General features: G+C 46.9%; 1 protein-coding gene across 1 annotated transcript in view; it reads left to right on the top strand.

The window, feature by feature from the left end:
• Positions 1 to 23,292, top strand: part of LOC146246703 (talin-2) — a 65,756-nt gene that overhangs the window by 19,005 nt on the left and 23,459 nt on the right. Inside the window, exons 3-21 of the mRNA XM_084681879.1 lie at positions 8,602 to 8,770; positions 8,989 to 9,086; positions 9,662 to 9,791; positions 9,962 to 10,114; positions 10,590 to 10,732; positions 12,298 to 12,425; positions 12,639 to 12,702; positions 12,826 to 12,930; positions 14,214 to 14,369; positions 15,439 to 15,540; positions 15,656 to 15,732; positions 17,229 to 17,409; positions 17,770 to 17,883; positions 17,971 to 18,079; positions 18,735 to 18,943; positions 19,748 to 19,846; positions 20,011 to 20,178; positions 20,570 to 20,864; positions 21,703 to 21,869. Coding sequence (XP_084538005.1) covers positions 8,635 to 8,770; positions 8,989 to 9,086; positions 9,662 to 9,791; positions 9,962 to 10,114; positions 10,590 to 10,732; positions 12,298 to 12,425; positions 12,639 to 12,702; positions 12,826 to 12,930; positions 14,214 to 14,369; positions 15,439 to 15,540; positions 15,656 to 15,732; positions 17,229 to 17,409; positions 17,770 to 17,883; positions 17,971 to 18,079; positions 18,735 to 18,943; positions 19,748 to 19,846; positions 20,011 to 20,178; positions 20,570 to 20,864; positions 21,703 to 21,869 — 2,634 coding nt within the window. The 5' untranslated portion in view covers positions 8,602 to 8,634. The remainder of the gene's footprint in view (positions 1 to 8,601; positions 8,771 to 8,988; positions 9,087 to 9,661; positions 9,792 to 9,961; positions 10,115 to 10,589; positions 10,733 to 12,297; positions 12,426 to 12,638; positions 12,703 to 12,825; positions 12,931 to 14,213; positions 14,370 to 15,438; positions 15,541 to 15,655; positions 15,733 to 17,228; positions 17,410 to 17,769; positions 17,884 to 17,970; positions 18,080 to 18,734; positions 18,944 to 19,747; positions 19,847 to 20,010; positions 20,179 to 20,569; positions 20,865 to 21,702; positions 21,870 to 23,292) is intronic.

Genomic DNA, 23,292 nt, shown 5'->3' with positions numbered 1-23,292 from the left:
ACAGTGGGGTGTATGTTATGGAGTGGGTGGACACTAAGTGCCCATCGTACACAGCCATAATTACTGCAAGACTTCACTTGTGTCCATATAAGTAATCAAAGTTCAACTTTGACTGTCTGTCAAGACGGTGATTGGTCAAGGGCTTCACTTATAATATGTGAGTAAATATTGTGTGGAGCATCATGCGCTATGAAGGTGAAAGTGAAACGACTAATGCTGAGGGGAGCTTTATAGTATGTTTGTTTCGCTTCTTACCTGGGCATTCGTTTTAAGGATTTGAATTGAAAAGAGGCTAAGTTCATCATTATAAATAATGACATATGCTATATTTCATTGCAACGCCATCATTTAACTTGAGTGCCCTCTTGATGAAATACATCACCGTTTAAGTATTTAATCCATTTTTATTATGTTTCAGCTAGTTGGTAAATATTCTACAGTGCCTTTCTCTTTTTAGTATACGCATATGGTCAAGCTGACATCTGCATTGAGTAGTGATTAAAGTACTTTAACTCTGCAGGAGGTTTGCATTTCACACAGACATGCTTGATTGAAGAGCAATGCATGATCTTTAAGATTCAGGCTATACAAATACAAAGATTTGCTACATGAGATACTTTCTTTCCATTGTGTGCAGCACTCTCAAATCGCTCTGTGTCAAGGCTTTGCAGCTTTTTCCCTACTTAAACAAATAGTGGTTTGCATGTGCCTTCCTAGATGCTCTTGACTGTGTGAACTCCTGCCAACTAGATCAATGGAGTGTGTGGGCTTTTAAGCACTGCTAAAGAGGACTTTGTCGTTTTTTTTCCAAACAATGCCAGCGAGATTAGGATGCCTAAGGATGGTAATTTCAATCCCCCCCTCCCTCCTTCCTGATTGAGGATGGTATTGGTCTGTGAAGCGTGGGGGTTTAAGCTACTGCCAGGAATCTCTTCTACAGGACCTGAGCCAGTAGACGTCTCACAAGTCTGTCATCAGTGAACCATGGCTGTACCAAGGGAAACATAAATTGTTGGCCCTCAAAGAAAATTGATGTGTGTGACAATACACCCCCCCCCCCTGTCAAGATAATATGGTTATTTTTCAGTTATTAAAGCAATGAAATCAAGAAAATTCTGTAACTCGAGTGTTCAGATTATTATGGTGGGGGGTTTATGTTTCTGGGAATGCAAAGTTTACGTCATTCAACGACCAGAAAGTCATAAATGGCCTGGCTTCTGCAGCCTAGCTTATGTTGCCTAGCTTCTGCTGTTGACAAGTGTTTGCCGCTGTTTAACATTCAGTGGCTGAAAACATGTGGGGCAGCAATCACATTTTTATTGAATGGAAGTTGTTGGTGTGGAAATATTAAGTCAGCATCTCAGCCTTATTTAACCACTACTCTGCTTGATACATCAAAATCTACTTGTCATTTTGTACGTTTTTAGCACTGTAGCTAGCATTGTTTGGAGATTTATATGATGTGGCTGGCTATTAAGTCTTCCCAAAAAGAGCTGTGCGCCACTCTTGGTCATTGTGGGTGATGTTATACTGTTGGCTTTGCACATCCACCAATTTGATGGTTTTGTAATTATTTAGGGGAGATTGAAAGGAACTAGACACCCTCTCTAGCAGAAACAGTTGTTATGCTCATTTTAAAACATCCACCAGTGCAGTGATGGATAGTATAGCGAGTATGTTTAGCAATGTTCTCATGCCTGGTAATGGGCCCCATGGTGAGCTGAATAGCTCTAGAGTGGCATGTGATGGGCATCGTTCGCCCGCACACTTGCTCTTGACAGCCATCTTCCTAGTAAGCTGTTACAGCTGGTCGGCCTGCTGGCCATGGTGCCAGTTCCCCAGCAGCTGTCTGGCACTGGAGCCATGAGTCACCTGATTCCTGGGCCTTGATGCCATCGCCGGCAAGGTATGTGTGTCCCATTGCCCTGTCATGCCATAGAATGAGCTTCCAATGTCCACTGTGTTTTCACCTCAGCCGGCTCCGACTCTGAAGGGCCAAAGTCAGCCAGGAGCTTCAGGATTATGTGTCCCTAAGTACCTGACAAGCTGTATTGATTTCCCATCTCTTCCTGATGTTAACCACACAACCAAGAGGATTAGGTCTGCTGATGGGACAAGGATGTCAGTATCCAACAATTCACAGACACAGAGTCCTTTTTTTTGTATAAAGACATATTAGTGCTTCGACATTAGACATGGAGATTGGACATGATTACATTACACTTAAATTCCTTGTACCGGCACATATTCCAAAAAATGTACAAGAGGTTTCCTAGCTATTCTCAAACCATGCTGTATATATTCCACCTACATCCATTTGTCTTCAACAGTGCCCTTTTCTGCAATAAAATAAACGTATTCATCTTTTTCCTTCTCTACCTTCCAACCGATCATTCCTCTGCCCACATGTTGTGTGGAGAAGCTCTGTGAGATCACGTTGTCTGAAGGAGAATCCAAGCTGTGTCTTTCAGGGAAAGATTGATATTTGCCATATGGGGATATTGTTTACACCGCACAACACCAGCCCCTGAAGTTATAACTCACTGAAGTTGGCTCACCACGCATTTGTGTCGCCGGTTCCCCTAGTGAGCTTTGGGATGTGGTGGACGTGTGAAGAAGGGCTGGCAGGGGTGAACCAGGACGTCTGTGGAACAGGGCTTCAAATGTTTGTAGCTTGTTTCAGAAGCTCAGGACAGCTGCGGATAGTGCAGCTGAAATGTCAAACATTTGGGAACTGGGAACCAAATCGTTGCAGAGACCGGTCCTTTCTGGATCCGGGTAGTGTGTGTTTTGTGTTGTGACCGTAATTTTTTTTCTTCACCCTGAAAGAATGTTCCAGAAACACCTCCCTCGTTGTTGGAAGATGTAGACTTCCTGTGTGAGAAATGCATGCATGACACTGTATTCATGGGGCTCGCGTGTTTGTGTGTGGGGGATTTGTTTTGAAGTGTGAGGGTGTGAGTGACCTCACAGTTGGGGGCTGATTTTGCGTTCGGAGAGAATGTGTCACTTGAAGCTGCCACGGTGTACGTGTCACTCGAAGCTAGCATGGTGTATGTTACACTAGAGGCTCAGAGTACAGAGACTTCTTTTTGCCACATCACTTCGATGGTAAATGTGTATCAGATGTGGGAATTTTAATCTCTAAACCCTTCCACTAATGGCAAGTAAAGCACAGAAAGAAGTCATATGCAGTGCTGTGGCGATATCAACTGTGTTTTTCTAAGGAAGGACACGTGAAGGGGGTTGAATAATGTAAAGTCATATACATAGGGGGGAGATTCAAACTTGAATCTTTATGATCTACCGTGAAATGCTCTGCCACCAATGCCCTACCGCTGAGCTTCACCTACCCCGGAGGATGAGTGTGCATGGTCATTACCTTCCTGCTCTCTCTGGTCAGGGCGGATATTGGCCAGCTCATCCAGACTCTGTAGCCATGGCAACCCCTCAGTGAACGCAGCTGTGTGAGACGCAACTCGAGCTAGCACACTGTTGTGAGAATGCCTGTCACACCGAAATCCATGTCTATCACTGATCCACACTCATGAAACCAATCGATACTTTACCAGTAAACAAAAGCGCCTTATAACAACTTTGAAGGCCAGTTTTCTTTTTCTTTCTCCTCCTCCCCCTTTGATGTTTAAGAATGGACGAAGACTGCGAGAGGGGTTAGCACAGTGTAGAGTCAGCCGAGCGCTGGTGTGAGAGCCCAGGCTCATTCCTCATGATCTTGAGAGAAAGAAAAGAGGGTAGCTGAAACTGTACGGGGGCGTCTGTCTGTGGGCTCCCCTCTCTCCCCTGCGGCGAGGCCTGTATGTGTCTCCTCTCTGTTTGAAACCCTACCCCTGTGTTAGTGCTGCTGTCTGCTGAGACAGACCTCCTGGACCTCAGCGTCTCCCCGGGATGGAACACACACATACTGTTAGTCATGCACACACACACACACACACACACACACACACACACACACACACCCCACATACAGTTTCAGTGTTGATTACACACACATGGATAGTCTCTCTCTCTCACACACACACACACACACACACACACCACATTGGTGTCAGTGTCACACGGGAGAACAGGAGGAATGCAGTATGTCGCCCAACTCGAGGGCCACCAGGTGACTAACTGCTCCAGCAGGCTTTGTTTTTTACACTGCCTCTTGGAGGGGAAAGTCAACTCATGTGGTAAAGGCTTTGTCTTTGATTGTGTGTGGTTATTGTGTGTGCGTGTATATATGACTGTGTTTGACTGTGTGTCGAAGGGGCCAATGGAGAGAATCCAGATGCCCTTCTAATGAGACACATGTGAAACTGATAAGTCGCCGTGGAAACCAGGGAGCAGGCTAAGAGGCCACACACTCCACCTCACCAGAAGTGTGTGTGTGTGTGTGTGTGTTTCACAAGATGTGTGGTGATGCCTATGTACTCCGTGCAAAGCATTTACATGGACACGTAGACAAATGCACTGCATATGGGCCAGGCTGCTGGAGGCTCCAAGCTGTCTCTACCAGGGAGAGTACACCGAGCAGATGGTTTCATCCCCAACGGTCTCTCCAACCCTGGGCCTCTCCCCTACCAGAGCAGGGTTGTCCTACTGGCTGACGGGTACCTGACGATGAAGACGTGCTCCGAGAGATGGCAGATCGACTCCTCAATCGTTCTCCTTAAACTCCCTCTTTTTTTATCCAAGAATTACAGAACAGCTCGAGCGAGAGAACCCCAATCAGACCGTTGTCTGTTTGGATCGGTGTGTTCACAAACTGTGGAGTTCCCCCTCTGCATCACGCGCACCTGAAATGCGTCCCCACTTGATCAAGCTTTGCGATCCAGCGGATCTCCACCCTACTAACACTGCCTACGTATTTGCTGCTAATGACCCCTGCAGGGCCTCTGCATGGTAAAGACAAGACTTGACAGTCTTCCTCTTTATTATTCAGCACCAGAGCATGTCAAATGGATGGATCTTAATGCGCTCTATGCTCTGGGAATACATTAGAGCTGCCTCCTGCGTTGATTAGAATAATATTTAGGAAGCTGATATTGCTACAAAGCCTGCTCCAAGTTGAGGGTTGGAGATGTTTTACCATGTGTTTTTGTGTTTTTTGTTTCCCTGACTTGTACATCCTTATAACAACGTTGTATGTATTGATGGTTGATTTTCCTTTCTTTATGCTAAGTCATATGTCATTTTAAATGGCGTAGCTAGCAGACCAAATCCAATTTGGGGCCAATGGGATTCTATTTCTACCTACTTCATTTCGTTACCTGAGGACATGGGTACAGTGGAAGAGCCAGGTGCTGTCACACAATGAGATTGTGCTGGACTGTGTTTGCGGCCACACAGATGTGTGTTCTCGTTGTATTGAATCTCCTCCGACACCCCCCCTCTAGCGCTGCCTACATGGCGTGCCCTTGAATTGGTGGCCATTACAGTAACCAGGCCCGGGGATTCCCAGAAGCCCTTGCTCTCCATTGATCTATTGAGACCCTTTTCTCTTTGAGCCCTGTGTTTTCCCCCCTTCCATGTCTGCATAATGAAACGGATGGGTCCGATTTCATCTTCAGTCAGAATTGAATAGTATGCCATTCTCTGCGTAGTATTTGATCTTTTAAGTTGCACGTTATAGACATGTATGTAGGATGCTGTTTTATGCACCCGACGGGCGTGTGGCAATGGAGAATATATTGAATCGCGACATCGAAATGCTTAAAGATAGACCAGGACATTCACCTTGTAATATCTGTGCCAGGACTACTACAAATCATTCCAAGTTGTCCAGCAGCAGATAATGAAGTAGCAGGCTACCTCAGGCAGCAGTTGGGTGGATCCTACACAGTGTAGCTCAGCCGTATCCATTCCTGAGCTACACTATGTCATGCGAGACCGGCGCCTGAAGCATTGACACGGACAGACAGAGGGGAGAGGAGGTGTAACTGAGGTAGAGGTTACTATCGATGGGCTTCGGTGACCTCACCGTGTTCATGCTACTGTACATGTCTCTGCTCGTCTTCAGTGGCGCGTGTTTGGCGAGGGGAAAGAGGTCTTACAGTGCGTGCTTGTGTTTGTGTCCTGATGGTCCTCTTTCTGCCGGGGCATGGCTGGAGGTGACCTTGGCTGAGAGGAGCGGGGCTGGCTGGCTGGTCGGCTGCAGCCCTCATTGACTGGCCTTAATTAAATCGATAGAGGCTGGAGGACAGGGCTGGGAAAATGACAGGTGTATTTAGGGCTGTCAACTACACTAGCCAGACAGACACCGATATGGGGTCACCTAGAAGGCAACCCAGTGGCTTACACGTCTCGAAGACATGCTGAAACGACTCATTACCCCGAGCCTTCAGATGCTGAAGTAGAATCCTTGGAATGACCCCTAAAAAAAATAAAAAATAAACCTTAGCTTACCTTCTTTCAGAAACTTGACTCTACAAACCTGGATTTCCCAAATTGTTCTTGTTCCCACGCTGGCTTAAGCTGACCATTTAAGGAGTTGGTACCGCTCGAGTATTTGTGTTCTGGGTTCTTTTAAATCGTATTAGATCTCTGCAAATCCTCCTATCTTAGGAGAAAATGGATTGGGTGGCTGGATTGGGTGGCTGGACAGGATGGCGCAGTTAAGCCAACTTGTCTCTGTCATTGTCAGTGATTCAAAGACCCTCACTGCTGAGTTCATTTGGAGGAAACTGAGCTCAATTCTCAATTGTGATGGCTTCTAGTTTTGTGATAGTGATTGGAAGTCATTTGAAAAGCTTTTTGGTTGACTCCATACCCTATTATGGAGGCCTATCAGTTCATTTGGAAAATTACTCCAGCTCTCATTCTGAGAGGGTAATTGAATACACACTCACGGCGCATGCACACACACACACGCATACACACTCCAAAGCACCACAATATGCTCCAAAGTGTTTTATGGTGTAGCAGTTTGAACTTGGACTGGGTTAGGTCAGAATGACAGCATAGTCAGCAACTCTGTCACATTGCCGCAGCGTCTGTGATGACACTGCATATCTCACCTCACATCACTCTCACTGGACCATGGAGACACCATAGAATGAGATGGAACTGGAATGCATAAGACAGGACTGTGTGAAACCAGCATGAGGATATGCCACTAAATGCTGTAAGCCAATTCAAGCTCCTCTACTCTAAGATGGAGAGGTTTGGAAAGGTCTTAGTTTGTGTGAATGACGGGTGATACTGGTTTTGTTTGCGGAGAGGATTATTGAAGATATGAGCTGCAGTTAATATAATCGTTCTGAATAAACACATGGGATTTAGCAGAGAAATCATTGTCAATTCCACAGCATGATGCATTTTGGGCTGTTCAATCAATGAATGAGAGAATGGGATGCTGGTATGCTAGCAATGAAAAGGATCGGTTAACTTTCAGAGGAACACATTGAAAGACAATGTCCAAGCAGAAGCCGTCTGCAAAAATGATCAGACTTCCAAGTCTCCCATTGTGAAGGCTCTGACTGGTGTAAACACCTAACAAGATGGCATTGATTCAAACCTATATGCAAACAATATATAGCTGTTCGGCCCTTTGTTAAACACATTTGCTGTATGTGTTGGTGTGTGACATTGTCTGTGGGAGTTTGTGTGTATACATGTGTGGATTGAGTTTAGTTTTGTCATCCTTGGCTAAACCAATACTTCTGGAGGTTCCTTTGGGGCCAGGCTGTTAACTAGCCAATGGGGTATTGTCGGCTATGCTATGCAGGTTATCTGCTCAACAAATCACTTGTTAGTTTGCTATCCCTCCTCCACTGTCCTTCCTCTTTCTCTAATCCAATTCCTGGAGTTTATGTGGCACTTCCTCCTATGTAATGGAAACTCTACGTTCACCTGCGCAATTCAGAGCAATAGCCAAACAAAAGGCTTGTTTGTCCTGCCTTCAATCTCAAACATTTGGACTGTGGAGAGGTTTGACTGTTTAATAAAGAGGGGGTGTTTTGTATGAAGTAGGTTGGTGGGGGAAGGGGGAGGGAGAATCAAAGCTCAACTATAACCAACAGTTGTGCTCCATATTACGCTTTCAAAAGGAGCACCCTTTACAATCAGCAACAACCATCTGACTAATATGGTTACTGCCAAATATAACCACAATGTAATCCATGCATCATTGCTTGCTAATGCTATGACGCTATCATAAACTGATAGGCCAATGTGTTTACTGTATGTCCAATCAGCTGAGTTAAAATGTAATTACATTTAATGTAATTGCATGGTTCATTTCCTTTGGCCTTTTAGACAGAGATAGTTACGTCCCATGTGTACACATCTCACTGAGGAGGCACATTCTGTGTCCCCTCATGAGTGCCAAAGGGCAGCGGGGGTGTGAGGGGTCATGCGGGGCTGACTGTTTCCACCATGGCCTCTGGTGACCTTTTGACCCCTTGACACAGTGAGAAGCCTTGTGTTCTCATAAGGTCAGGGCAAAAGGCTTCTTGAGAACCATGTGAAAGACACCCCTTTTTTAGTTACTGTTGCATGTGTGACATAATCCTGTGGATGAGTGGATGCTTTCATTCCCTCCTAGACTGTGAAGACTTGGCTTCTGTTAAGGGCTTTGCTGTCTCCCTCTGTTCACAGGTGTAGTAGCACCCACTCCGCCCGCCCGCCAACATGGTGGCCCTGTCGCTGAAGATCTGTGTACGCCAGTGCAACGTGGTGAAGACCATGCAGTTTGAGCCCTCCACAGCTGTCTATGACGCCTGCAGGATGATCAGAGAGAGGGTTCCGGAAGCCCAGACCGGACAAGGTAGGACCTTGACCAACCATACAGTACATGACCACATCTGACTGCAGTCGAGAGGAGACCACACACACACACACTGGTTTCCCAAATCTCCACATCGCTCTTCCAAACGCCCCTCTTCTCCCTTCCTTGTACCCTCTGTCTCATCTTCTTTCTGTCTTTGTACAACAACATTTTCACTTTTCTTGATCTCTAAAATGTGTTTTCTTTGCCATTTCCAGCCTCTGACTACGGTCTATTCCTCTCCGACGAGGACCCCAGGAAAGGGATCTGGCTGGAGTCGGGGAGAACCCTGGACTACTACATGCTCCGGAATGGGGTGAGAGATCAGAGACCTCCGAACGCAGCAGTGCGTGGCGGAGCTACCGTCTCAACTTGTGACCATGGAGGGAGAGAGTGCGAATGCTGTCGGCCTGAGTGGCAGTTCTGTCACGCCTTCTGTGCACAACACACACTTTCCACACGTCTGACGTTTGATTGAAGTCAAGGTTTTGATGACGGCTGACAAACACATCAGATGTGTACCGCTATTGCAGTCGGTTCTGTTACAGTGGCTTGAACAGGCAGAGATGATACCCGAGTTTCCTTTCGACATGTCGTCCTTTTTTCGAAATATGTCTTTCCCCCCCCCACGGGAGAATGCACGAAGCCCCCCAGGTGTCAGGCTCATTGTCGACTCATTTGGAGACACTCCTTGTGTTGTCGCTGTGAGGAGAGGGAACGGTGGGGAATACGTGGCGGTTGCACAGCGACAGCTTCTCTGCCTTCCTCTCATCCTTCTCTCGTTGCTGGCTGCAGGCTAAACGTCACTCATCAGACACTCTTGTCTCACTTTCTCTCTGATTCTCTTTTTTTTCCCCTTTCTTTCTCTCTCTCCCCTTTTCTTTGTTTCAGGACATTCTTGAGTACAAGAAGAAACAGAGGCCACAGAAAATCAAGATGCTGGATGGGGCTGTGAAAACAATCATGGTGGATGACTCCAAAACTGTGGGAGAGCTGCTTGTAACCATATGCAGTAGAATAGGTAGAGCATGCTCTTAATATCTCTTACAATATCTTACATTATTAAGATACCTTTTGCTTAATACAGCCAATGTTTTCCCATGTCACCAGCCTGGCTTGTTAATACACATAAATGAATGGGAAAGTGATTGAACTGGGTGTCTCACCAAACCTCCTGTGTTTGTTCCGTAGGCATCACCAACTATGAGGAGTACTCTCTGATCCAGGAAGTGGTGGAAGAGAAGAAGGAGGACGGGATGGGCACCCTGAAGAAGGATCGCACTCTGCTACGAGACGAAAGGAAAATGGAGAAACTCAAAGCCAAGCTTCACACAGACGACGACCGTGAGTTGACGATTTCACTCGGGGGGACGTCCCTCCATCATTACACAGCAGATGTCTGGAAAAACTGCTCCCGTTTCCTCCACAAAATGGCAGTTTGTCATGTCCTGCACAAAGCGTACACTTCCTGTGTGTTGTGACTGTGGCCCGAGTGCCACGCTGCCATCTTAATGTGGTGAGTGCTCTGGACAGGGCAGGTCTTCAACAGGCTTAGGATATTAAGCCATTCGTCAATACAATGTGCAGGTTTACTGCCCGGCTGACATGATCACACGCCACTGGGGGGGCATTCCAGAATGGATTTTGATGTTATGGTTTATGAAATGTGGAGCTAACCCTTTCACTGACCCCGTGGCAAAGCTTGAATGGGACATTAATTATCTGGTAGAATCAAAGAATGTTTCGATGTGCTTCCCGTGACGAAGCGCCCCAACTGCAGTTTTAATATTGTGTGTGTGTGTGTGTCTGTTCTTCTCAGTGAACTGGCTGGACCATAGTCGGACCTTCCGTGAGCAGGGAGTGGACGAGGCGGAGACCCTGCTGCTCAGACGCAAGTTCTTCTACTCGGACCAGAACGTGGACTCCAGAGACCCGGTCCAGCTCAACCTGCTCTACGTCCAGGTCTCTCAATCGTCGCTCTCCTTCAGTCCTTTATCACTCTACCGTCCACCCAGGGGCAAAGCCAGGGGTAGGCCTGGGTACCCAATTTGTTCTAAGGCCTACCCAAAAACTAAAATATCCCCGAAAAATTATGCACCGGATACACATCGCAAAGTAAGTAAGAAAAAAACAAAACAAAAAAAAAACAGAAGAGATGCCTATCCATACTTTTCTAGGCCTACCCAAAAATATTATTCTGGCTACACCCCTGTGTCCATCTCTCACTCATTTCACTCTCTCACCCCCCCCCCCGCCCTCCACCCCTCATTTTCTCTGTCTGTGTACTTTTCCCATATCCGAAGCTTTTTCCTCATAATATGCAGTGTTAATGCATTGCAATTCTTCTCAGACAGAGATGTGATGTTCCATACTGCTTCCAAACAGATTTAATGATTCTCAACACTCGGAGCGAACGTCATTCATTAATCAGTCAGCATTAGTGCGGTTTGTCCGGAAGCTTCTCTCTTGTTAATGAAGGAACAACTGATTAACAAGTCAGACTTTTGGTAGGAAATAATCAGTGCCTAATTTGAGACAGGTCAACCCTACCCCAAGGTGTATCACGTGGGTTTAAAATGGGTTGAATCAATGTGGCCACCTTAATCAGTGCTTGCGGTGGCCATTTTGTCCAGTCCTGCATTTTTCCATCTATGCACGACTGCCAAGTCACCCATCTTTCCATTTTTCAATCGTTAATGCACTATGACTGTCAGAAGAAATTGGCAATAAGCAACAACAAAACAAATTCATGAGGTTGCTGGTTAAATTGAATAGCTGGTAGTTACTGTTCATTTATGAAGAGCAGGAGAGACAGGCGTTCTGTGTGCCCCTCTGTGGGTGAGTCTACAGGCAGGGAAGTGATATAGGAGGACAACTGCAGCTGCCAGTAATGAGGTGACTCTCCCAGCCCTGCTGCCTCATTGTCTGCCCCCATGTTGCTCATACTGATAACACGCTTGCCCACATGTACACACACACATACACACATACACAAACCAGAACATTCACTCACTCTTCCTCCCATCCATGTGTGTGTGTGTTTATATTTATATATACATACTCACTCTCACGCACGCACACATGCTAACACACACATCCCTGACCTTTACCCGTTCACAGCTGGACAAAAGGCAGCACCACAATTAACGGCCCTGTACCGTTCTCTTAAGGGGCCGTCTTAGATGGGGAGTTCAGACAGAGGCCCGCTTCAATTACCAGGTCGATGAGACGCAGCAGGCTCCCTGTGTCGACCCTTCTCTTCCAGTCGTCAATGAGCTCAACTGCCTCATTATGAGATCACAGCAAAGATAGGCAGATTAGAGAGAGGCCGTGCGAAAAAAGCCCCCGGGTGCTGTGGTTACCTTTTTTTATTTCTTTATTTTTAGGGGGTCTACCTGTGTACTAAAAAAAATCTTCAATCTAAACGTTTCACGAAATGCGAAATCTACATTCATGGTAGCCTAGTGTATCTGTAGATCGTCAAAGGGTCGGTCAGACTCTTTACGTGTTTGTTTTTCTTCCTACAGGCCCGTGACGACATCCTGAATGGCTCCCACCCTGTATCGTTCGACAAGGCCTGTGAGTTTGCCGGGATTCAGGCCCAGATCCAGTTCGGACCCCACATAGAGCACAAACACAAACCCGGATTTCTCGAGTAAGCATGTCTCCTGTGGGGAAATTACTTCATAATCCCTCTTGGTGATTTATGCAGGCTATGTATAGGCAAGCTGTAAGGGCCATCACATTTTGTATTCCTGTTACAAATCCTTTTACTGAAAAGCTCTGTTTCTGCCTCGAAGCCACCAAAACAAACAAAAGTAATGGTGTATAAAATGCATAAACGCTCAACCAATACCTTCATTTTCAGCCTGAAAGAGTTTCTCCCGAAAGAATACATCAAGCAGAGGGGATCGGAGAAAAAAATATTCCAGGTGTGTATTAAAGTGTACACAGTAAAAAAACTAAAATATAGTCATTTGTCTGCCCACAATGAGTTATCTTGAAAACTTTCAAATCAAACAGCTAACATCTGAATATATTCAACAAACGTGCAGGACCACAAGAACTGTGGCGAGATGACTGAGATCGAGGCCAAAGTGAAGTATGTGAAACTGGCCCGGTCACTTCGCACGTACGGGGTTTCCTTCTTCCTGGTGAAGGTACGTGAAGCCCGATTCTGAAGTGGGGTTCTGAACCGCTTGTAGGGTGGAAACAAGCCTCCTGCAGCCCCAAAACAAGCTCTTCATGTTCCAGCTTGTGTACTGTACCACCCTAATGTTGGCCTCTTCTCATATAAGAGGAATGCCCTTTCACTTCAGTGGACAGCAGGACCTATGAAAAGAATTCAATTCCACCTGAGCATTACATTAAAGCCTACCAGATGTCAGAAATATGCTTATCTGGCCACCACCGAAAAGCACATCAAAGTTTTTTTAGTTTTTTTTTTCTCTTGCTTTTGTGTTGCCAACCTTCATATGGCAGATGGAAAAACACACCTCGTACTTTAGTGGTATAATGAGCCCCATGTATGAAACTGAATTTATATCATTTAAGGAAATATTGCCGTTTTGTAAATTGAATTACTGGTGTTAATAATATTTAGAACTGGTTGATAACTGGTGTGGTATGAAAATAAAGGATCCCAAGAAATTTGATAAAATAATCATTCCCTTTCAACTATGGACCAATATTTGGAAGTCCAAAAAAGTTTGATAATGCTACCTCTTTTAATTAATGGATAGATTTTCAGCATGCACACACACTGTGTCACTGGCTAGCTGCCTCCCTCCCTCCCTCTGTCACCTCATCTATGGGGAGTTCAGCGAGTTTCTGGAAGGAACCCAACTGTGCGCTTGTGCAGTGGAGTGTGGTGTGATGATTATTTCAGAGTGAGGGGGGGGGGCGGAGGAGAAGGAGGAGGAAAGTGATAGAAGAGGCAAACCTGGGCCAGGGGAGTTAACAGTCACTCGCTGGTCCTCTGCCAGGTAGGTCCTGGCCTCATGGCAGCTGCCAACCCCTGCTGGGAAATAGAGATGACCCCCAACGGTCCCACGGCCGTGGCCCTGCAGACCCAGTAGACCTGGCAGCATGGCAGCATGGCACGGAGCGGAGCTTGAACACACCTCACCTCTGTCACCTCGTCTCCTTCAATCATTTCCACTCTGCTCAGTTTCCTAACTCACTGAGCGGCGCGCACGCGGGGGTGGGGGGGTGGGGGAGGATGAAGATGGAATAATGAGTGAGGGTTTACATTTTTGTACAAAATAAAAAAGGTTTCAACAATATGTGATGCATTAGCACATTAAGCATTCTCCTCCGACCATGGATATGATGTAAATATAGATTTTTGTTTTTCCTTATTTCTTTTCAACACCCTTTTTCCATTGTTCTCCAATTACCCCATGTCACACGCTCAGCATAATTCATCAAATTGACTTTGCAGGAAAAGATGAAGAGTAAGAATAAGCTGGTGCCGCGTCTACTGGGGATCACCAAAGAGTCTGTGATGCGGGTGGAAGAGAAGACCAAAGACGTGGTTCAGGAGTGGCCCCTGACCACCGTGAAGAGGTGGGCCGCTTCGCCCAAGAGCTTCACCCTGGTAAGACCTCTCAGCAGATGTCATTTGGGCTTAAAACCAACACACACGCATTCACACTCATGTGATCTGTGATTAAAATGAACTACACCAAATCCATTACACGCGTGTCATCTGCTCCAAACAAAACACACGCATGCACGCACAAAAGAGCATGCCACATAAGGTATAGTGCACACAGCCGACACAAATATTAAACATCCGCTGGTCCACCACCCCTTTTCAAGACTCGGTTACATCCATCTCCTATGTGTTTAGAAGCTCAACTGGGCGGCGATGACTAGGTTGATGAAAGTGCTTTCTGCAGCAAGTCATAAACAATCACAGCTGGGCCATCTGTCTATTCCTGCCGTTGTCCACTTGATTTACCAAACGGCTCCTTTGTCTTCTCAGTCAATGGCTCTCTTTTGTCTTCTAACTGGGAGTCAATAAGCATGAGGGTCTTAATCTTGTAGATCTTTCCTGGTAGACATGTAGTCTTTTCCACCGCTCAATTACATCATCCCCCCTTTTCTGTATGGGGGTTGTGTGAGCAACTTTGAATTTAAAAGCAGTGCTTTTTGTGCGTGCGTGTTGGGCGGGGTGAAGTGAGGGGTTGAATTTAGACTGCTTTGGAATATATTCATAGAATTTAGTCAGATGGATAGGCTTCTGTATTTCCAGTCTTGCATATTTCCATTTGTAGCAACATAGTCTTACACTTTTGGTTTATTTCTGATCTTTTTTTTGGGATCCCTTCCCGTGTTGTGCCATAGAACAGTGTCACCGATAATTGTACTATTTCAGTACCAGAAGGTCTTCAATTGCACCGCAAACATTTTTAGCATAATCTGTACTGTAGTCTCCTTAGACTGGACTCGATTGAAAACATTATCAGGCCAATGTTACTTGCTAACTTGTCCTTTAGATTAAGACTAATCCCCTGCTCTTGTGTTGTGACTCTGCTGTATGAAGAATACAGTCGCAAAGGCTTTCTGGCTGGTTTTTAAAGTCAGTTCTCTGATCGGAGACAGGTAGCACTGCTGTGATGCTCACCACTAGCATGACGTGATTGTGTGTTGGACCATTATAGGATTTCGGGGAGTACCAGGAAAGCTACTACTCTGTTCAGACCACAGAAGGAGAGCAGATCTCTCAGCTCATCGCTGGATACATTGACATCATCCTGAAGAAGGTAAGGTCCTAGACTCGTGTAGAATCAGACTTAAGTTTCAAACCTCCTTTAGATTGTAAAACCATAAATGCAATATTGTTTTTCCCTCATTGGTTGCTATATTTTCTCGCTGCAGAAGCAAAGTAAGGACCGCTTTGGTTTAGAAGGAGACGAGGAGTCGACCATGCTGGAAGAATCGGTTTCCCCAAAGAAGTATGTGAGCCAATCCCTAAGCCTGGAACAACACAACAGCAGTGATGAACTACCACCCAGTCCTATATCATATCAAATCCATCCTACTGAATCACTGCAGTCTACAGGGAACACTTCCTCTTCACACCAAATTATACCTGGGACAGCGTCCAACAAAGGAAGTTATGCCACGCCAGATAAACAAAATTTTTATCAGGACAATCAGTCATTACATGTTTATTAGGCCCTTTATCTAGATGGAGCGCTGGTTAAGTAATGGAAACTGTTTTCCTGTCTAGCTCTCAATTGATATTTTGTTTCCTGTTCCGAGAGACTATTGGCCACGATTGTTGTTCTATCTGGGCCATTGTGGAAGGGCCCAGGGCAAGTCAAGGGCATTAATACTACACACACAAAACACACACACACGCACACACCACACACACAGGAAACTCAATCTAGAAGGTTTCAGTTATGGATCAGCAAAAAAAGGCTTGTCTCCCGGAAAAAGGAAACAGGCAGTGTCATGTGTCTGCTGTTCTAAGGTTAGTGTGTAAGGTGAACCTTAGAACCTCAGAACCTTAGTGTGTGTGAGGTGAACCTTAGAACCTCAGAACCTTAGTGTGTGTGAGGTGAACCTCAGAACCTTAGTGTGTGTGAGGTGAACCTTAGAACCTCAGAACCTTGGTGTGTGTGAGGTGAACCTTAGAACCTCAGAACCTTAGTGTGTGAGGTGAACCTCAGAACCTTAGTGTGTGTGAGGTGAACCTTAGAACCTCAGAACCTTAGTGTGTGTGAGGTGAACCTCAGAACCTTAGTGTGTGTGAGGTGAACCTTAGAACCTCAGAACCTTGGTGTGTGTGAGGTGAACCTTAGAACCTCAGAACCTTAGTGTGTGAGGTGAACCTCAGAACCTTAGTGTGTGAGGTGAACCTCAGAACCTTAGTGTGTGTGAGGTGAACCTTAGAACCTCAGAACCTTAGTGTGTGTGAGGTGAACCTTAGAACCTCAGAACCTTGGTGTGTGTGAGGTGAACCTTAGAACCTCAGAACCTTAGTGTGTCAGGTGAACCTCAGAACCTTAGTGTGTGTGAGGTGAACCTTAGAACCTCAGAACCTTAGTGTGTGAGGTGAACCTCAGAACCTTAGTGTGTGTGAGGTGAACTTCAGAACCTTAGTGTGTGTGAGGTGAACCTTAGAACCTCAGAACCTTGGTGTGTGTGAGGTGAACCTTAGAACCTCAGAACCTTAGTGTGTGAGGTGAACCTCAGAACCTTAGTGTGTGTGAGGTGAACCTCCCACACTGAGCATGGCAGGGTGGTAGACACACAGCTACACAGACTATGAACCACCATGATGTCATCTGATGATGACGGATCCACAGCTGCCCCTTCAATTACTATAAGTGTGTTACATGTGCAGGATGACAGATGGTGGACTAAATCATACATGTTAGCAGGTATTGCACATACTAAGCATCCAACGTGTGCGTGTGTCTTCTGTCGATCTGTGTCCCAGGTCCACCATCCTCCAGCAGCAGTTTAACCGCGTGGGCCGGGCAGAGCACGGCTCGGTGGCCCTGCCGGGGGTGATCCGCTCTGGCTCCATCGGCACCGAGTCCCTCAGCGTGGGCTCCATGCCCTCCGCCCAGCAGCAGATCACCATGGGCCAGATGCACAGGGGGCACATGCCCCCACTGGTGAGGGCACAGCTTTTTTCCCCTCCTCCTCACACAGACACACGCTGCACAACGAAAACACATTTGGTCGACGCCTTTTCTGAACGCGTGTCACGTGGACTATACGTTTGTCAGCCACGCGTTGATCTAAGTGTGTGTGTGTGTGTGTGTGTGTGTGTGTGTGTGTGTGTGTGTGTGTGTGTGTGTGTGTGTGTGTGTGTGTGTGTGTGTGTGTGTGTGTGTGTGTGTGTGTGTGTGTGTGTGTGTGTGTGTGTGTGTGTGTGTGTGTGTGTGTGTGTGTGTGTGTGTGTGTGTGTGTGTGTGTGTGTGTGTGTGTGTGTGTGTGTGTGTGTGTGTGTGTGTGTGTGTGTGTGTGGTTAGAGCTCAGCCCAGCAGGCTCTTATGGGGACCATCAACACCAGTATGCAGGCTGTGCAGCAAGCCCAGGCTGACCTGGGAGAGGTGGATGACCTGCCACCACTAGGCCAGGACATGGTACAGTACAACACACACACACTACATTCTCTCACACACACATTGTTCTCACATCTTCCTCTTACCTGTGTCCTTGTCCTGGTCCAGGCTTCTAAGATGTGGATTCAGAACAAGGTGGATGAGTCCAAACACGAGATCCACTCCCAGGTGGACGCCATTACTGCAGGAACCGCCTCCGTCGTTAACCTCACGGCTGGTGAGTCACCTCAGAACAACCTGAACAGCAGCACTTAAACACACATGTGCACGCTAGGTGGAATATACAGTTCTGTAAGGTTACTTATTGTAGCGGTTAGGAATCTGTAAGCAATCCATTTCCGAGATTGTTTTATGTGGCACTTCCACACTGTACCTTAAAGTTATATGTTAAAACTCATGTAGTTTGAAGCCTGTGCTCTTTAGCCAATGTTTTTACAAGCTCTTGTGGGGTTATTTCTCGCTGGTGGAAATTATTTGCCCAATTACCAATTCTGAGGTTCAAGCTTTCCTGGGATCTGTTTGTCATTAGCTGCAGATTGTATCGCACGTCTGAGGGTGGAATTGTTCTTCATCCTGATGTGGAGTGGGCCAAACTGGCACTCCATACTCATTGGTTATTGCCCTGCCAAGATGCATGTCATTTGATCAACCATGTGTTTTACTGTGCAGACAAGACTTCTTTCATGTCCAGTAGACCCCTGTGGTCCTTTTTCTGACAAACTGAACTGTGTGGTGTGATGTCAGCGACATTTGCAAATTGATGTTGTGACTGGTCAGTAATGGGTCTAACCTTTTATAGTTAACCAGGAGATGGAACAAAGCACCAAGTTATGGCTGAACGTTCTCCCTCCCATCCTTGTCCCCCGACCCAGGTGACCCTACGGACACAGACTACACGGCCGTGGGCTGTGCCATCACCACCATCTCCTCCAACCTGACGGAGATGTCCAAGGGCGTCAAGCTGCTGGCTGCGCTCGTCACCGACGACGTCGGCGGAGGCCCCGATCTAATGAGGGCCGCGAGGACGCTGGCCGGTGCCGTGTCCGACCTGCTGCTGGCCGTGGAGCCCGCCTCTGGGGAGGTGAGGAGGAAGGGGGGGCTCAAGTTAATAGATACAACAACAAAAAAACAAATCATTGTTAACATTTAATTTTGGGAGAGGAGTATCTCAACGGGCTCGATTGGTGTTAGCTTCGCTACTGAGTAATTAGGAGTGTTTGTTTACAGATGTAGACTTGGCACGCCGTCCTCTCGGGCCTCCTGAAATAATTCAATCTGGGCTGCTCGTAATGATGTGGCGTCTCTCCCACAGCCAGGCCCAGCCAGCTTGACGTCGTGATTAGATTCATATTCTTCTGCGGTTGACAGGGAGACGAGTCGTTTGGTGTCGGTCTTTCATTGTCCTCCCTGTATTATTCTTTCCTGCCTGGCTGTCTGAACAAAAGCAGGCTTTAGGACAGAGATGCCAATGTTCCACTTGTTTTGTGTAGTCGGGATACAGCAGAACCCCAATCGGCGGGGAAGGGTGTTTTGAATCATTCATAACTGTCTAGATGACTAATGGATCCCACACATCCACCTGCGTTTCCAGATCATTCTGTTCTCCTCACCGGGGAGTAGCTTGCTCAGTTTTTGGGGAGTTTTTATTTTTATGTAGCAATTATTCCAAAGCTGTTTTAGAAATACAGGAGTTGCTGTTTGTGTTCTTGTGCAGAGGGACTTATTTAGTTTGAGGGAGGACTGTTTGAAGGCCAGCACTTGGTTTTAAGTAGGTTGTTACTTTTTATGTGTCTGTCGGTGGTATGGCAATGTTCCATAGGACCTGTAGTACGTGTGTGTCATTCTAAATGCATTTGTTTGTGTGTGTGTGTGTGTCATCCCTCAGCCTCGGCAGACGGTGCTGACGGCGGCAGGAAGTATAGGCCAGGCCAGCGGGGACTTGCTGCGGCAAATTGGAGAGAATGAGACAGACGAGAGGTTCCAGGTAAAGAACCGCCACCTCACTGTCACTGTGAACAAAACGATGCAGAACCACAGCCATGTAGAACGCGTACACTGTACGCTGGGTGAGAACAACAAAGTCAAAAGCATGTAGAGATGGTAGCTGTGGATGACGCGCGCGTGTGTGCGTGTGTGTGTGTGATCCAGGATATTCTAATGAACCTGGCCAAGGCTGTGGCCAACGCGGCGGCCATGATGGTTCTGAAGGCGAAGAACGTGGCCCAGGTGGCTGAGGACACGGTGCTCCAGAACCGAGTCATCGCCGCAGCCACCCAGTGTGCCCTGTCCACCTCCCAGCTGGTCGCCTGCGCCAAGGTAACAATCAGGCACACTCAGGACAAAACGTCCTGGTCACCCTGGAGGGTTCAGTGACAGCACTGAGAGGAACATTCAGGCCCGCTTAATTGAATCTTTTGACTTTTATTGGACTTAACCTCAGGCTTGGTGCTTGCCCATGGGTGAAGTGCTAAAGTGGATGCTGTGGAGTTGCAAATCAGTTCCGTTTTAATGGGATATATGTTGTTGGCAGTCGTGATGTTACTAGTACAGCGATACATGGGCAATTAGATGTTAGAAGATTCCTCTTCTCTCCTGTACTGCAGTAAAAGGGCACACTTTTTCTATCTACTCTCTCTCCCTCCCCTCCCCTTGCTCACTGATTATTTCCTCTCTCCCTTCCCTCCCCTCTCTCCCTCTCCTCCTCCAGGTGGTCAGCCCCACCATCAGCTCCCCGGTGTGCCAGGAGCAGCTGATCGAGGCCGGGAAGCTGGTGGACCGCTCCGTGGAGGGCTGCGTCCAGGCCTGCCTGTCGGCCACCGCCGACGGGGAGCTGCTGAAGCAGGTGGGCGCGGCGGCCGGCGTGGTGGGCCAGGCCCTGGGGGACCTCCTGCAGCACGTCCGGCACTACGCCTCGCGCGGCGAGCCCATCGGCCGCTACGACCAGGCCACCGACACCATCATGACGGTCACAGAGAGCATCTTCACCTCCATGGGAGACGCAGGTGAGGCCGCGGAGCTTTCTGATCCACGAGACCAATTGCGATGTAAGATGGATGCACGATTAACGATCAGGATCTTACAAATAAAAATGAAAAAAAATTTGGGAACACTTGTCAGTGAAATTGTGTAAATGTCTTTGTAGACGATCAGCCATGACCAGACAGCTGTAATGCACAGTGGAGATAATGGTTTTTACTCTCAAAATGTATTTGCCTTCACTAAGATTACTTTTAAGTAAAGTGATATTCCAAATTTGGTAGACTTCTGTAGCGTTCCCATCTGTCTGAAAATACAAGCTTTCACAACAGAAAATATGTGGGTTTGTATTACACCTGACATGAACTTCAATACAAAAATGGACTGGAAAATAGTAATTCCTGTTCCAGGGAGATGTTGGCAGATCCACTTGAATTCTGGAGGCTAGATGCCAGATGCCTCCAGTCGTATGCCAAATCCACTTTAATAATGTGAAGAACTACCAACTCCTCTACCCCAACTGCTTGTCTGGATTGACCCAGACTGTACCTGCATCCCTTACAACTGCTCTGTGTCTGTCTGTCTGTCTGTCTCCCTCGCTCTCGCTTTCTCTCTCTCGCTCTCTCATGTCTCACTCTCTCTCTCATGTCTCGCTCTCTCTCTCTCCTGTCTCTCTCTCTCTCTCCTGTCTCTCTCTCTCTCTCTCTCTCCTGTCTCTCTCTCTCTCTCCTTTCTCTCTCTCTCTCTCTCTCTCCTGTCTCTCTCCTCTCTCTCCTGTCTCTCTCTCTCTCCTGTCTCTCTCTGTCTCTCTCTCTCTCTCCTGTCTCTCTCTCTCTCTCCTGTCTCTCTGTGTCTCTCCCTCAGGTGAGATGGTGCGTCAGGCCCGGGTCCTGGCCCAGGCCACTTCCGACCTGGTCAACGCCATGAGGTCTGACGCTGAGGCCGAGGTGGACGTCGACAACTCAAAGAAGCTGCTCGCTGCCGCCAAGCTGCTGGCAGACGCCACCGCCAGAATGGTGGAGGCGGCAAAGGTGACGACACACTTCTGCTTCACAAGATTAAAAAACAGTTTGTTAAAGCTGTTAAAGAGAATCGGTGAAGAGAGAACTGTGAGCTGCCAGTTCATTCTCCGGTACAAACCAGACATAGTCTGGATTGTTACAAAATTGGATCCAACATCCCTGGAGAAGTGTGTGTGTGTGTGTGTGTGTGTGTGTGTCTCAATAGGCTCCCATCAGTATGTTCCCATGCCCTCTTTTGTACCAGTGACATCATCACGTCTGACCCCCGCTGTGACTTGTGGGTACCTCTGATTGTACCACACCGACCCCATATGGTGACCTCTTGGCTTAAACTCTGCCGGGAGACCCAGACACAGAGGTTCTCACTGTACAGAGAGGGAAGTCAACCCTAAGGGGGTCTGAAGGAATGTGGCTTGTTCCTGTTATATCACAACTGGAATTCTCTATCTGAAGTGAAAAAAACGTCAGGCTCTACTCGACACAAAAGTTGCCTACGTGATTAAAAATCGTTGTCAAAAATTCCACAAAGCAGGCTTGTTTGCTTAAGTCTGAATATCGCTCTGCTATGGCATGATCATTTCCTGGTTCTCTTCATTTCTCCAGGCTATATGAATGATGCTAGCATGGCAGCCAGGTATTAATGGTTCACCTTTTTATAAATGTTAAATAAGGCCAGAGCTCATGGCTGGTTAGACACCTTTTGATGTGCGTCACGTTAATCAAAATCACAACTATCCTTATCAATAAGGGGATTAGACATCTGCTGACTATATTTCCTTGGTAACCTTCAGAAGGAGACTGCATTCAGCCATGTAACTCCAGCTGAAGGGGAGACCAGGAAGAGAGAGATGTAGTTTTGCTGAGGCATAGAGAAAGAGGATTGTGCCAGTGTTGAGTCTGCTGATGAAAGATGAGACGGATGTTTTCTGGCTAATGACTCGATTTCTTTCCTTTTTAAATACATTGTGCTGTTGCGGTGTCCGAACCGATTGGGAATGAAGGAAGTGCACCAACACACTGTACAGTGCCATAAACTCTCAGTTTTGCATCAATGTTCCCAAATGATGCCTAATTTGTATGTAGACGTTATTCCACATACACACCAAGAAACAACTCCTAAATTGTTGCTGTGTTGTCTTCCAGTTGTCTAACAACCCATGCCTTATGGGAGAAGCGCATTTTCCATTTTAATTGTCGCCAAGTGATTTTACCCCTCGCCCGTCACCTTCTCTATCTTGAGAGAAACTGTAGCCCCAGGCCCACCATGCCCCTTCTCATAAATGCACGCTTAATATAAACATCACCTTGAGGCTACGTGTATTTATAGTGTCTCTCTAGCCTACGACACGATGGCTGCTCCGGTAGTATCAGATGAAGCTGCCCTACTGCTTGTTAATTAACCAAATGGCATTGAGCTTAGCTCATGTCCATA

The sequence above is a fragment of the Hypomesus nipponensis genome, chromosome 19 (assembly GCF_054491055.1).
Source record: "Hypomesus nipponensis isolate SF chromosome 19, ASM5449105v1, whole genome shotgun sequence".
In the NCBI taxonomy this organism is placed as follows: domain Eukaryota; kingdom Metazoa; phylum Chordata; class Actinopteri; order Osmeriformes; family Osmeridae; genus Hypomesus; species Hypomesus nipponensis.
The sequence above is the reverse complement of the archived record's forward strand: the minus strand, read 5'-3'. Positions and strand labels throughout refer to the sequence as shown.